Source organism: Bison bison, unplaced genomic scaffold, assembly GCF_000754665.1.
Source record: "Bison bison bison isolate TAMUID 2011002044 unplaced genomic scaffold, Bison_UMD1.0 scf7180017864531, whole genome shotgun sequence".
NCBI lineage: Eukaryota > Metazoa > Chordata > Mammalia > Artiodactyla > Bovidae > Bison > Bison bison.
In genome coordinates this window covers 4,975,223-4,990,827 of record NW_011495081.1, presented here as the reverse complement: position 1 = coordinate 4,990,827, position 15,605 = coordinate 4,975,223, and the positions used below count along the sequence as shown (strand labels likewise).

The following is a 15,605-nucleotide window of genomic DNA, read 5'->3' as shown; positions in this document are numbered from 1 at the left end:
GATACTGGATGCTTGGGGCTAGTGCACTGGGACGACCCAGAGGGATGGTATGGGGAGGGAGGAGGGAGGAGGGTTCAGGATGGGAAACACATGTATACCTGTGGCAGATTCATTTTGATATTTGGCAAAACTAATATAATTATGTAAAGTTTAAAAATAAAATAAAATTAAAAAAAAAAAAAGCCTAGGATTCCCAAGGATCATACTTAATCAACTCTGCCTCTGCTCTGTAAATGGCACAGTGATGCTGGGATGACAACAAATCTGTTTACACCATGGTTTACTGAATATTTTAAGCCAACTACTGAGACCTACTGTTCAGGAAAAAAAACCAAAACATTCTTTTCAGGATATGACTGCTCACAGACAGTGCATGTAATCAGCCAAGAGCTCTCTGATGGAGATGCTCAACAAGGTGGTGTTGGGGGCTTCCCAGGTGGCTCAGTGGTAAAGAATCACCTGCCAATTCAGGTTGGACCCCTGGATTGGGAAGGTCCCCTGGAGAAGGGAATGGCAACCCACTCCAGTATTCTTGCCTGGAAAATCCCATGGACAGAGAAGCCTGGAGGACTACAGTCCATGGGGTCACAAAGCATTGGACACAACTGAGCGTGTGTGTGTGCCACACCAACACAGCAGCCATTCTGTAGTTGTTGATTTTGACTTTCAGGTTTATAATTTAAGAAATATATTTCTTACATCTGTAGCTGCTATAGATGATGATTCCTCTCATGCATCTGGGCAAAGGAAATTGAAAACCTTCTGTTTTCAAACAGTGAAGGATTCACTGTTCTAGATGCCATGAAGAACACTGGTGATTTGTGAGAAGAGGTCAGAATATCAGCAGTAACAAGAGTTTGGAAGTTGATTCCAGCCTTCCTGGGTGACTCTGAGAGGTTTAAGACTGAAGTGGAGGAAGCAACTGCAAATTAGGAGGTACCAAGATAACTAGAATTAAGGTGGTTCCTGAAGATGGGGCTGAATTGTTGTAATCTCATGATAAAACTTTAACAGATGAAGAGTTGCTTCTTATGGATGAGCAAAGAAATTGAGATGGAATCTACCCCTGGTAAAGATGCTGTGAAGACTGTTGAAATGACAGCAAAGGATTTAGAATACTAGGTAAACTTACCTGATTAAAGAAGCAGCAGGATTTGAGAGGACTGGTGCCAGTTTTGAATGAAGTTCTGTGAATGAAATGCCATCAAATGGCACTGCATACTACAGAGAAATTATTTGCGAAAGGAAGAATTAGTTGATGTGGCAGACTTTGTTGTTATCTTATTTTAAACAATTACCACAGCCACCCAACCTTCAGCAACCACCCTGATCAGTCAGCCACCACCGACAGCAAGGCAAGATCCTCCACCAGCAAAAAGTTTGCAACTTGCTGACTGCTCAGATGATAGTTATTTTTTAGCAGTAATTTTTTAAAGCGTGCACCTTGGTTTTTTTAAAGATAAAATGTAAATAGTATAAATATGTAAATATGACTTGTATATGCACTGAGAAACCAAAAAATTCTTGTGATGGTCGCTTTATTGTGGCAGTCTGGAATTGAACCCACAATATCTCTGAGGTATGCCTGCAAGGAACTGACAGGTCAACTCCCGACTCCTTGTAGGCTGCTTCCTTGTCTTCCTAGAGCTTACCATGACTCCTGGCATGCAGGTGGGTGTTAAGGAAATGGTTGTTGACTGTGTGGAGTGATGGGCACTCAGTTCAGTGTTATGTGCCTTCTTTTTTTCAAAGTCAAGGCCAGTACCCAGAAGTGGAAGCTAACAAACCTTGTTGCTAAAAGAGCAGGAAACGTTTAACCCTGGACAACGCATCTCCAGTGGGATATTTATGACCCAGCCGTTTGCCATTGGAGAGGCTTCAGCGGCTTCCACAGTAGCTAGGCTGATGGGCACTGCAACACCCCAGTGGAACCAGCAGAAGGACCGGGAATTCCTATCACATGCAGTGCTTGAAGAATTAAATTATGACCACTTAGTATTCGTTGGATGTCAGCACTGTACTTCTGTACTAGGAAAAAAACAGATGAAACACGAGACACACTCTGTGCAGTGGGCTTTTGTTAGCTATAATTAGTTGGTGGTAGAACAGTGTTGATACAGCAGTTCAGCAGTTAAAGGAAAGCAGTGCCCTTGGTACAAATGTGAGTATATTTAAACATTTGGCTGTGTTATGCTTCCTCACTGTGTTTCGGCACCATTACTGTTCTGGGACACGAAGGCTAAACTGGGAGAGTTTCATCAGCTCAGAGTTTTAGAAAATGGAGAACAGCCCATTTTTGAAGCAACTAGTTAAATCCCACATCGTTTAATTTTTGTTTAATTGTGGTAACTGGGATTCTGGTTTCTTTGCTCTGTTTTACACTAGAAAGACCTGGGAGCTCCATCTATGGTCCTAAATTGCAATTTCAGTTCTCTTTGTATGTGAAATCTGTCTAATTCTGATTCTGTTTGGAAGGATCTGGACTGCATTTACTTTTGCATTGTCTGGAAAGCAGAAAATACAGTTGCAAAGGGAAAGAGCATGTTTTAAGTGCTTACGAGACTGACTTGTTTCTAAGGTCTTGCACAGATTTCTGGTGGTGGAGAAACCAGGCAGGTAATCATTTGAGCATCATTTGGTCCTGCCTCTCTTTTCACACTTGAAGAACAGAGGTTACAAGAAGGGCAGTGACTTGCCCAGGATCACATAACTAATTGATGACCAATGTAGTGGGGGTGCAGGAAGGCCCTGGCCGCCACAGCCAGAGCTCTTTTTAATGAGGCTTGTCTGTCAGCTAAAGTGGCCCCTCTAATGCCACCTGTATTTGGAAACATTCACAATCAGTTTGCATGTGTGACTTGACCTCTCCGAGAATGAGAAGCTCTCTTTATTTTTGTTGTTGTTGTTCAGTCACCCGGTCGTGTCCAACTCTTTGCAACCCCATGGACTGCAGCATGTCAGGCCTCTCTCCATCACCATGTCCCGAAGTTTATCCAAGTTCATGTCCATTGTGTTGGTGAAGCCATCCGGCCATCTCATGCTCTGATGCCCTCTTCTTCTTCTGCCCTCAGTCTTTCCCAGCATCAGGGACTTTATCTTAACCAGTACTCAAAAAAATTAAGTTCTATATTGCTTATTTTCCTAATGAACTCTAATGTGCATTTTCTTGAGGTTTGAAGAGACTCCATTCAGTTGGATAGCAGTTATAAAAATAGAGGCATCAGTGCACTAAGACTTTGGTATTTTTGACAGTAAACTCCAATAATTTTGAGCAGAGTCTCTAGATATTAATGATTACAAGAGTTTAGGTGGTTTGCTTTGATGTCATTTTATTATTTTTAACATCTTTTATTCTCCAAGTCCAAGCATATTTTTAGCTTCCAAAGTTAGGTAAAAAGAGAAGTGAATCGGAAGTTAGAAAACTTGAGTTGTAGTTCTTTATACTGGACAAATCTTAAAAATTTTCATACCTATGTATTTTTTTAAATGTTAGTTGAAAAGTACAATCACCATTTCCACTTCATGCCTACATAGATGAAATTGTTTAGGGCAAAACTAAACAAAATTGTATAAAAAATGTAAGATGCTTAACAAAAGTTAAGTAATAGCATACAAAAAAGGCAAAACCATGAAGCCGATACTCAGAGAAGCGGAACACAGGATTAGATCATCTCTGAAGCCCTTCCAGTTGAAAAATTCTGTTACTGTACTAACTTAAGCCCAGTATTTATTTATTCATTGTTTTGCTAGAGGGTTTTGCATATCTTTATCAAACAGTCGATTGGAAAGGGGACTGAATTCTTAATGTCTAGGGTGGATGGTGTAACATCACAAACCTAATTTTAACTCTCACGTCAGCTGAATTTTCAGGGTAAAAATGAAAGCTTTAATATCACATTTGAAAACTTGTTAAAGTCACTGGGATGCATAAGCACAGCATCATGGTTTTCAAGTGGAATGGGAAATGATAAATACATTGGAATCCTGTTAAAATGCTTTGTAAGAGTTTTAGTCTCGTTTGACAGTGAATTATAATCTAAATGTGTACATAAGGCTTTTACTTCTCATTTGGCCTAAAGAAGAAATTCATGTCATAACAAACCACATGATTACAGCTCTTCTGAAGATCTGTCAGGGCTTGCAACAGCGTATACATTTGCTATTGAAAAAATAACAGATATGACCAATAGAGCTTTCCAGAGTGGAAGCAATAATATTATATTAGTGTCTTATGGTAAAAAAAAAAAAATCAAAAAAACTCTAATGGGTCAGGATGGAGTGAATGAGAATGGTTTATTTGTTTGAGTAGGCAATGGGATATATAAACATTTGACAATCAAGCTTCAAGAACAAGATTTGAGGCTTGGCACAAAACCTGGAGACTTAATTGGAAAACTCAAGATAGCTCAGGCTTCCCCTAGGAAAATCCTCCAGGATGTCCGGCCTTAGTGGTTCTCCAGTGCCTGTACTAGCATTTGTCTTGGATAAACAGCTCATGGGGCCATGAATCCATATGTGTTTGTGTTAGTTGCTCAGTTGTGTCCAACTTTTTGTGACTGCATGGACTGTAGCCCTCCAGGCTCCTCTGTCCATGGGATTCTCCAGGCAAGAATAGTGGGGTGGATAGCCATTCCCTTCTCCTGGGGATCTTTCCAACCCAGGGATCGAACCTGGGTCTCTTGCATTGAAGGTGGTGTCGGAGCCGTCAGGGAAGCCCCCCATGAATCCATGTGGCCCATGAGTTCTGACACGACGGATAGAGGCGTTCTGACCAATTGGATTGTATCCAGGAGATCACCAGGATGCGGAGGCACTGGACATCCTATCACAAAAGAAAAACTTGTGGACAGTGTGGCAAATCAAGTACGTTAGAGACGGTTTCAGGGGGTTATAATACATGTCCTCAGATATTTGAAGAACTGTCCAGTGGAAAAGGGACTGAATTCTTCTTCTCTGCTGTTTGAGTGCAGAACTAGGATTAAGAAAGAAGTGACAGGAAGGAAATGCATGGTTTTAATTTTTAAAAAGTATTTTTATTTTCATCTGCATTGGATCTTAGTTGCAGCATGCAGGATCTTTGTGTGGCATGTGGGCTCACAGCTTCTCTCTAGCGCAGCACTAGAGAGTGGGCTCAATGATTCCCGCATGTGGGCTTCGTTAGTCCCGTGGCGTGTGGGACCTTAGCTGACCTGACCAGGGATAGAACCCTGGTGTGTCCCTTGTCTTGGAAGATGGAATCTTAACCACTGGATCACCAGGGAAGTCCCAAGAAAGGAATGTTTTTATTGACTGGGGATTATGTGTCCGGTGCTGTGCTGGCCGTTGTGTGTGTAATCAGCTTTCATTGAACAAAGCTGTGTGCTAGCTATTATTATCTCCTTATAATGTAAGGAGACATGGAGGTCAGAAAAACTTAACTACTGCTACCAGTAGTAGTAAAAATATTACTACTGAGTTAAAACAAAACCTAACATGGATAGTCTGTTGTGTGTCAGGCACTGTTCTAAGTGCTTTGAGTGCATTATTCTTTGTCATCCTCATGGCAATCTTATGAGTTAGGAACTATTTTTATATTCATTTTATTGGTAAGGAAACCAAGACACAGGAATCAAGCACGTTGCTCGGTGTCACAGTGTTAATAAAAGTGAAGTGAGATTCATAGCCAGATGGTCTGGCTTTATGGCCACACATGACCCCCCCCTCCACCCCACCTTACATCATTCAGTATCTTTAATTTCAGAGCATCTGCTGCGTGTCAGATCCAGTACTTGACAATTTATTTCCTTATAGTGATAGAGTAGATTAGGCAGTGAAAAAGCCGGCTTAAAACTCAACATTCAAAAAATGAAGATCGTGGCATCTGATTCCATCACTTCAAGGCAAATAGATGGAGAAACAGTGGAAACAGTGACAGACTTTATTTTCTTGGGCTCCAAAATCACTGCATATGGTGACTTCAGCCATGAAGTTAAAAGACACTTGCTCCTTGGAAGAAAAGCTATGACAAACCTAGACAGTGTATTAAAAAGCAGAGATATTACTCTGCCAGCAAAGGTCCATATAGTCAAAGCCTTGGTTTTCCAGTAGTCATGTATGGATGTGAGAACTGGACCATAAAGAAGGCTGAGTGCTGAAGAATGGATGCCTTGGAACTGTTGGTGTTGGAAAAGACTTTTGAGAGTCCCTTGGACTGCAAGGAGATCAAACTAGTCAATCCTAAAGGGAATCAACCCTGAATATTCATTGGAAAGACTGACGCTGAAGCTGAAGTTCCAATCCTTTGGCTACCTGATGCGAAGAGCCGACTCACTGGAAAAGACCCTAATTCTGGGAAAGATAGAAGGCAAGAGGAGAAGGGGACGACAGAGGATGAGATGGTTGGATGGCATCACTGACTCAATGGACATGAGTTTGAGCAAACTCTGGGAGATGGTGATGGATAGGGAAGTCTGGTGTGATGCTGTCCATGGAGTTGCAAAGAGTTGGACATGACTGAGTGACTACAGCAGAGATTAGGCAGTGTTATTCCCATTTTATAGATGATAAAATCGAGGTGAAAAGAATGGAATATCTTGCCCAAAATGAGTAACTCAGCCAAACTGTTACTCAGTCTTCAGGCTCCTGGCCAAGTCACTTTGGACCATGCTCAGCTTCCTTAGAGCTTCTGGATTGGAAACTTTCTAGCAAGTAGAGCAAGTAACCAGAATTGTCTGCCCTGGTGGAGAGGAGGGAGTGCAGGGGCGGGGCTTGCCTTCTCTGGAAAACTTGGAGAGAAAATTTATGTCAGCTAGCCAGGAAAGGGATAGAGGAGGTTCAAGCTTCATATAAAGCACTGAACCCGATGCCCCCTAAGGTTTTGTCCAGCTCTGGGATTTTATGATGCAGTGTTTTCTTCTCATCTTCCCATGTCATCTTGTTTTCCCCCGGGTGTACTCAGATGTACGTGCAAATCTCACTCTGCTATTTGAATCTGGCTCTGGGGGTTAGATTGCCTTGGTAAGAGACTCACTTGCTAGGATATTTGACATGATGCCTTAGGGGAAATGTTAGGTCATGTGAGAAGTCAGCAGCATAAACAGTAAGCAGTAAGGTTGTTAACTAAGAGGGAACAGGCAGCGGGAGGGTCTTCCCACAACGTGAACAGGTGGATCTTCTGATAGCTGTCAGGGTCTCCCTTAAACATGCTTTTACAGGAAAACGTTTGGCTGTCTTGCCTTTTCAAAGTGTTTACCACATGCTCAATTTGGAAATGGTCGTTTCCCTAGGGTTGTCTCAACTTTAATTACATCTGCTGCAACTTGCCTATTCTACTGGGCGTCTTATTTTCAACTCTGAATGTCTTTGGGTGGAGATGCCTTCTTTCCTATGACCCCTAGGTGATACTTGTCCTGTTACCCTGCAGCGTGGCTCTGACAGGCTATGCTGTCTTATTTTCTTGTCCTTTGATGGATAGCAAAGGACATCATTGCCTCTGGGTCAGGGGATGTATGTAAATTATGTTTTTGCACGTTTATAACCCACCCCCACCCCTGGCTTTGGACTTCCACAGCCCTCTTCCTTGAATCAGTCCTCCGTATCTTTCCCAGTGTCTACTAATTGTTTTCCTTGGATGACATCAAGTTGGTGGTGGTGATGGATACACCTTCTCAGTCGTCCTGTGTCCCTCTGACTCATCATTTTATTTCAGCTCAAAGCTGAGAGGACTCATTTTTCTCTCTTCTTCCTCTCTCTTCTATTTTTTTATTTCTTGGCCTTTATTTCACCGTTAATTCTGTTGGACCTTTGTTTCTCTGGAGGAGGAGAGAAGGTGGGGAAGACTTGAAACCACTCAGAAACTGACTGATGTTTTAATAGTCATAGAAAATGATTGTCCAGCACAGAGCTAAGAAACACATGTACTGAGTGGTGATTCACTTCTCTAAACTGAGTAGGTTCATAGCACAGGGGCCTGTTCACAGGGAAGGATTTATATCTGTGCTCCTTTCTGTTTTATAAATTGAAAATGATGACTCTGATGTCCCTCTGATAAACTCGTGTAGACTCTTAAAGCTGGGGTCTCCAACCTCTGGAATCAAATGCCTGATGATCTGAGGTGGAGCTGATGAAATAATAATAGAAATACAGTGGGCACTAAATTAATGTGCTTGAATTATCCGCACAACATCCCTACTCCCCGTCTGCCAATCGATGGAAAAATTGTCTTCCACTCACCTTGTCCCTGGTGCCAAAGAGGTTGGGGACCGCCTTCTTAAAGAATTTTGATGCACTGGTTGTGCCCATAGCTTAACTGAGTTACAGAAAGGAAGAAATGGGGCTGTGTCTGTACTTGACCATTAGGATGAGAACAGAACTGGAAAATAAAGATATATAAATAATGAATTTATGTATACATTTAAAGTCCAGTGGTTGATGAATTTTCTTTCAGACATTGGTGGTTTCAGCATAGATGTGCACAGCCCCTTTCTAGCAAGCATCTTAACTTTGTCTGTAGGAATAGAATATTAAGTGTCACTTCCAGAGGGTGACACAGTCTGCTATGGCAGGAAACAGTCCTTTATTGTCCGGGAAAACTACTTTTAGAAAGCAGGTAATGTCAACTGATACAATTTAGAACCACTGAGACAGTATAATAGAGTCTCAGTAATGCAAAGAAAAACATTTTAATATATAATAAAAAAATCAACATTGGATCCTATCAGAAGGGTTTCTAGGTTGCTCATGAGATCTCAGTGGATTAGTGAATTTTCTTCATGATTGACAGCATTGTTAATTTCTAACCTTTAGAGGAAAAATCCGGTGTATGTGTGTGTATATATATATATGTATATAAATTTTTTTTTGCAGAAGTTAAACTTTCTTTTTGGGTTTTCAGTGAGCCCCACTGTATTCACCAGTTCACAGTCCCTGCATCCTTTTTGTCTTCTTCCAGTTCTCCTTTCTTCTTCCTTGCTTCTTCTCTGACAAAGGTAAAATAAAATTAAAAGACTAACCATTAAGGAAATGCGGGACTCTGCAGGTTGTATACTGACTGCCTTTGTTTCCCTCACAAACATTGCCATTGTGAAAACAGATCGTTTCTTTTTACAAAAGTGGGGAAAAGAACAAAAAATTAAACAAAGCCTTGGAGGCAACTGGTGCAGAGAATCTTGTGTTGAGCTTTCCCTGTGTTCTCTGCTGCATGTTAATAACCCGGGGTGGGGCGGGGATATGAAATATTGTTCCTTATTTAACATTTTACGCTCTCATCTCCACATTGCATATTTGCTTCTCTTGTGACCTTCTCTTTGCTTTGATAGCTGCTGCTTTTCACCCATAATCCAAAGTAAGTGTACATTCCTACAGAGAAATTACAGGAAGCTGTCAGTGTAGAGTTAATATAGTTAGAGCATCCTTAACTCTGCTATAAACCCTTTAAATAATTAAAACTGTATGCTTGAAGAGTCAGATTTGCATTGCTTTACCAAGTTTATTTAGCACACTTTGTTACACTCAATTAAATGAGAATGTTCTGTTTCATTTTCTTTGCTCCGGGTGGATCATTTTGCCTTTTGATTCTTATGCCCGAGTGTAATTTCACAGTGCTTAGGTCTCTAAAACTGTACATATATTAATGCATATGTAGATCTGTACACACCCATTAAAAGGCTTACTTTATTTGTACTGAATAGATGCTTTGCCCAAGGCATGTGAGCATTCCAGGTAACCTAAGGTGTAACTGGGGCCTCAGGAAGTGGTAGAGAAGCAGCTGGACAAAGTTCTTGGAACATCCAGTGTTTTATTTAAAAGTCCGTTTACTTTGGCGTCACCTTCCCTCCCCACAATTTGATTTGTGAATCTCTGCTTGAAAACGTGATAGAGGTATTGAATGGTTCTAGAAAGGAAATTGGTTAGAAGTACTTACCATCTACTACGTCTCTTAACATTTCAGTTAGCAAAGCATGTGTAGAATGTTCTCCATAAATTAGTTCTTTGCTAAAGTTATGCATGTTTAAGGAGGAATAAATTAGTTATCCATTTCCTAATGAGTAGTGGGATCAGTTGGAGCATGAAGAGAGAGAAAATAGTATCATTTTGCTTCCCCAGTTGGGGTTCAATATCCCTAAACTTCACCATTAATCACTCTCTCAGTTGCCTGGGTTACTTCTGACTCTACGTGTAAGATAGTCTGGCCTTTTAATTTTCCTACCAGGTAAGTAAGACTTTTTGAATTTGCCCAGTGGGTTTGTAGATGGGTGATGCTGTCTCTTTTGCACCCCCAAAGGGTTCCTTGTTATAATGGGCCCTTCTGTCTTTGCATTGGTTTGTCTGGGTGCGTTCACGGATAACAGTCAATATGTATGTGCGATGACAATTACGAGGGTTCGAATATATTTAACTGTTATGGGATCTGTTATGTCTACTTCAGGGTCGACCCCATCCCATATGACACTCCAAAACCAGCGGGCCACACGCGCTTTGTCTGCATCTCAGACACACACTCCAGAACAGATGGTATCCAGATGCCTTATGGGGACATCCTTCTCCACACAGGCGATTTCACCGAGCTGGGACTGCCCTCAGAGGTTAAGAAGTTTAATGACTGGTTAGGTAAGGAATGATTGCGTTCCGGCGCCCCCAATTAACCTTTCCCGCCCGAGTGTCACTCACTGTGCCCTAATTGAATTAGAGCACTTGGAAGCCAGCTCAGCCATTTCTCGTATGATATGCGATGGTGTCTAGCTTTAATCCAGTTGTGTTAATTAAAGATGAATTTTCAGATATTTAATTTTACTGTGCATCCTTTCAGCGCCTGGCCTCGGCAGCTCTGGGGCAAAGGGATGGAAAGCTTTGAAATCGATCTCATCTCACTCATTCTGCTTTAACGAGGGCACTCGTTGGCACACATGAGACCTAGAATCGTATTTTTAATTCATGGCTCTGCAATCTTTCCCAGATAGTAAGAGAACATTTCTAAAGAATGAGGAGGATGTCAGAGCCCTTATTTAAAAGGAAGGTCTTAACACAGGGATGCTTGGGGGGCAGCTTTCCCAAGTGAACCAGAAGGGTGTCCTAAGACCCCTGAAAAAGATAAGATATCCTACTGAAAAGCTCCAAAACTCTGGACTGTGAAATCACCCTACACACTACTGTGAAAAAGGTAATGGCAACTTTATGGTTACTGTAGGGGCACCCAACGGGTCTGGGTTACTGGAAAAATGCTGACTCCTGGGTTAGGCAGTTGCCAAATATTAGCACTACAAGGGAATCATGGGGTTATTCACAGCAAGATTAGATGACAAATCTTTGTAAGAATCCTCTTAGGTGAGGGAAAGATGTGCCAGGGTTCTGAGATTTTAGAATCTCTAAAGATACTAAGGAATTACAGTGAGATTTTAGAATCTCTAAAGACACTGAAGAATTACAGAAAAGGCAAAAATCACTCCACAAGAATAATGCCATGAATAATGTGTCAGCCAACCAAAATTACTGAGGAGATTTAGGCAGAAACTTGAAAATTGATTTTCCATTGAACTAAAGCAGGGCTTGAGAAATTTTTAAGTAACTGATTAAATGATAAGGTGTATGTGTTGATGGAAAACAGTATTCATTAAAAACGGTTAAAATATTTAGAAAATAAACAATAAACGAATAACAACTATTTTGAGTTTTCTTGTGATTTGCACTTTATCCGTCTTTTATAGAGCTGACATCAGAATACATATTTGCTCTTCTGTTATTGTTTATTTTCATTTGATAGTATTGCTATTACATGATTTTGCATAATTTTCATATTTATCCTTTTTGATAGCAATGTGACATTTGTATTGTTCTGTATTTTTACTTAATAGGACAGCCCTCTAAAAATGAACTTTGAAATTGATAACAATTTTTCCTCTGAAGCTAGCACTGAAATGTGCATTTTCATTTGTATATGTCTTTTTGTTTCCATTGATTTACTTCTTAGGGCAAACTACAGTGTGAGTGAAATTACTGCATCAAAGGATATGGAATTATTTACGGTTCTTATTGAATATTGACATATTGCTTCCCAAGGGGATTGTAGCTGTGTCCTGAATACACCAATTTTACCACGATCTTGGATATTGGAGCTTTATATTTTGTACTGTTTCAGTAGGTACTCAGTCATCTCACTTAAAATAGCAAGATATCTTAAACATCATTCAGCATAATCCCATTTTCACAAGTGACTCTGATGCGGAGAAGTAAAGTGACTCGAGGCAGACTATCCTGTGGTACAGCTGGGCCTGTAATCCCATTCTTTTCACTCCTCTTTCGCATCTGTCGAGTTTGCTTTGCAGTACTATTACCTCTTTCTTTTAGCAACTTGTGTTTATGAACTAGTCACAGGCAGAATTATTTGGGGTTGAATTTGACAGTTTCAAGCTGTTCTGTGACAACTGAATCAACACAGAAGTGATCTTGCTGCATTGACAATGTTGATTTGTAAGGAAAGAGTAAGCCTGTGGGAAGAAATACAAGACAGGATGGATCCTGGTTATAATCTTGTTTAGCCACTGACCTTGGGCAACTGAGTTAACCTCGCTTTTCCCCTTGGTTTCCCTCTGCAGAACGAAGGATTAATACTACCTGTCTTTCTGGTTTGTTGTGCAGATTAATCAGTAAATGATTGCAGCTTGGAAGTTTTTGTGGGCCATTAATAATTGAATGGGGAATGTGGTGAATGAACCATCAACAGATATTTAAAGGGTAAAAATAAGAAGAGGTCAGAGGAATTATTTAGTGGAATGGAAGTAAACACGGGGAGATTTTATAAAGGAATGTACTTCTTAGATGGGAAAGTGCCACAACCGAGGAAACAAAATAGTAAAGAAGTAAAATGCTGAGGTCCAATTGCAAGATCAGTTCCTTCTCACCCATTTCCCTTCTGATGGCCTGACATGAGAGGAAGGGGTCTCAGAAGGGGATGCAGAATGTGAGGCTGAAGGAATACACCCACCGAAGTAAAAGGGAAGAGAAGTTGGGAATCCCATAGGGGCAGCCCAGAATAGTTCAGTTACCCTGGCAAACTCAGGGTGCTCCAAAGGTGAGAGTTAGTATATGATTACATGCTACCATTTGGCTCAGTTGGAAACCTCTTACCTGAAAAGAGTGTTTCCATCAACAGCTGCCAGGTGGCCTAACAGAGTGGAGTCAGGGGTCAGATCAGTCTAGGGCTTTAGCTATAATAGGTCATCCAACCCTCACCGGCATGAGTCCTTACAGACTTGGCCGTCACTTTGAGCCCAGGGAACCTCTCGCTGATTTCCATCTTTCTACTTGGGTTTAGACTACCCTGATTCTTGGCAGCAACTGACCATCCTCTAGACTCCTTTAGTTTCCCAAAAGGCTATTTCTGCTTCAGACCAGGCACACCTACTTGTCCCAACCTTCGAAAGTTGCTAATGTTATCCCCATTTTACAGATGAAGAATCTGGAGTTCTGTTGGGCTAACTTGCCCAGGATCCTTTAGCAGAAAAGAAACTCAGAGAGTCTAAGACATGCATCCAAGTTCAACCAGTGAGTAAACCTGGTGTCTGAGCCCTTTTCTTTCCGTCCTGTGATTACGAGTGGGCTTATGGCACCTAGGAAGCTTGCAGACTTGAGCTTGAACTAAAATGTTCCAGCATCTTCACGGAGACTTGAGTTATACTGTTATTTGAAAAATGTATTTAAGCTCAGCCCATCTGGAATCTCACCCTGACCTACCAGTTGCAGGGGCTGAGAATCCCATCACGAGTTCTCTGTTGGTTCAGAGGTGATGGGTACCTGGTTAATATGTATGTACGCCACCTGGCAGGAGGAACACACAAAGTTATTAATACAAAGTAATTTATGAGATAAGCAGGTGCAGCACAGGGTCATAAGACGATAGGACCCAAACTAGGTACAGCCAAAGGTTGGGAAGGTAGTGTAGCCTGTAATGAGAAGAGCCTATGTTGAATTCCCTGCCTTTGTTGCTTAAATTCCTGAGCCTTGATTTTCTCATTTGTAAAACGGGCGTGATAATAATACACCCCATGGTTGCTGTGAGAATATATTCTGTGATAAAGCTTGTGCCATTCTTAACACGGCTTCTGTGATGGCTCAGCAGTAAAGAATCTGCCTGCGATGCAGGAGACAGTGTGTTCGATCCCTGGGTTGGGAAGATCCCCTGGAGAAGAAAATGGTAACCCACTCTAGTATTTTTGTCTGGAAAATCCCATGGACTGAAGAGCCTGGCGGGCTGCAGTCCGTGAGGTAGCAAAAGAGTTGGACGTGACTTAGTGACTAAAACAACAAATAGCAACCTTCTTAACACAGCCCCTGGCCTGTAGACAGCTTTCAACAGATAATGTAGAGGGAGACAGCAGAGTCAGAGGCATAGAATCCATAAGGCAGAAACTAGAAAGGACTGAATCCACCTGCCAGTTTAGGAGACACAGGTCACACAGGTTTGATCCCTGGGTTGGGAAGATCCAGAAGAGGAAATGGCATCCCACTCCTGTAGTCTTGCCTGGGAAATCCCAGGGACAGAAGAGCCTGGCGGGCTACAGTCCAAAGGGTTGCAAAGGGTCAGACATGAATGAGCAACTTAAGCATGCAGAAAGGACTGGCACCTTACTTTTTTTTTTTTTAAACTAGAAACTGAATTTATTAACTTGCATAATGTTCCATAGGTTTAAGAGGAATTTAGAGTGAAGAGGGAGCCTGAAGAAGCATACGAATAAAGGCTGAGGACAAGCCCCCCTCTAAACAGTGACACTAGTGGGACGAAACGTTGAAACCGTAAGAGGACTTGGAGGTCCCGCCTCCTCATTTGATGGAAGAGGAAACTGAGGTCAGATTATATGAACTACTCCAGGTCACTCAGATAATTAATGGTCTCATTGAAACTGGGACTTGGACCCGGAGAGGGTTGAACTAGTGATACATTGTCTGTGGGTGGTGGGGGCTAGACACTGTACCTTTTTCCCCACCCCCCATTAACATGTATCATTTTATGCAGTCCTCAAAATAACTTGTGAGATAGCTTCTATAACTTCAGTTCAGTGCAGTTCAGTCACTCGCTCAGTCGTGTCCGACTCTTTGTGACCCCATGAATCACAGCACGCCAGGCCTCCCTGTCCATCACCACTCCCAGAGTTCACTCAGACTCACGTCCATCGAGTCAGTGATGCCATCCAGCCATCTCATCCTCTGTCGTCCCCTTCTCCTCCTGCCCCCAATCCCTCCCAGCATCAGAGTCTTTTCCAGTAAGTCAACTCTTCACATGAGGTGGCCAAAGTACTGGAGTTTCAGCTTTAGCATCATTCCTTCCAAAGAAATCCCAGGGCTGATCTCCTTCAGAATGGACTGGCTGGATCTCCTTGCAGTCCAAGGGACTCTCAAGAGTCTTCTCCAACACCACAGTTCAAAAGCATCAATTCTTTGGCGCTCAGCCTTCTTCACAGTCCAACTCTCACATCCATACATGACCACAGGAAAAACCATAGCCTTGACTAGACGAACCTTTGTTGGCAAAGTAATGTCTCTGCTTTTGAATATGCTTAACTTTCCTTCCAAGGAGTAAGCATCTTTTAATTTCATGGCTGCAGTCACCATCTGCAGTGATTTTGGAGCCCAAA

General features: G+C 41.8%; 1 protein-coding gene across 1 annotated transcript in view; it reads left to right on the top strand.

Moving 5' to 3' along the window:
- The window catches only part of MPPED2 (metallophosphoesterase domain containing 2), a 205,241-nt gene that overhangs the window by 41,972 nt on the left and 147,664 nt on the right, over positions 1-15,605 (top strand). Inside the window, exon 2 of the mRNA XM_010831798.1 lies at positions 10,406-10,587. Within this exon, the coding sequence (XP_010830100.1) occupies positions 10,406-10,587 (182 nt within the window). The remainder of the gene's footprint in view (positions 1-10,405; positions 10,588-15,605) is intronic.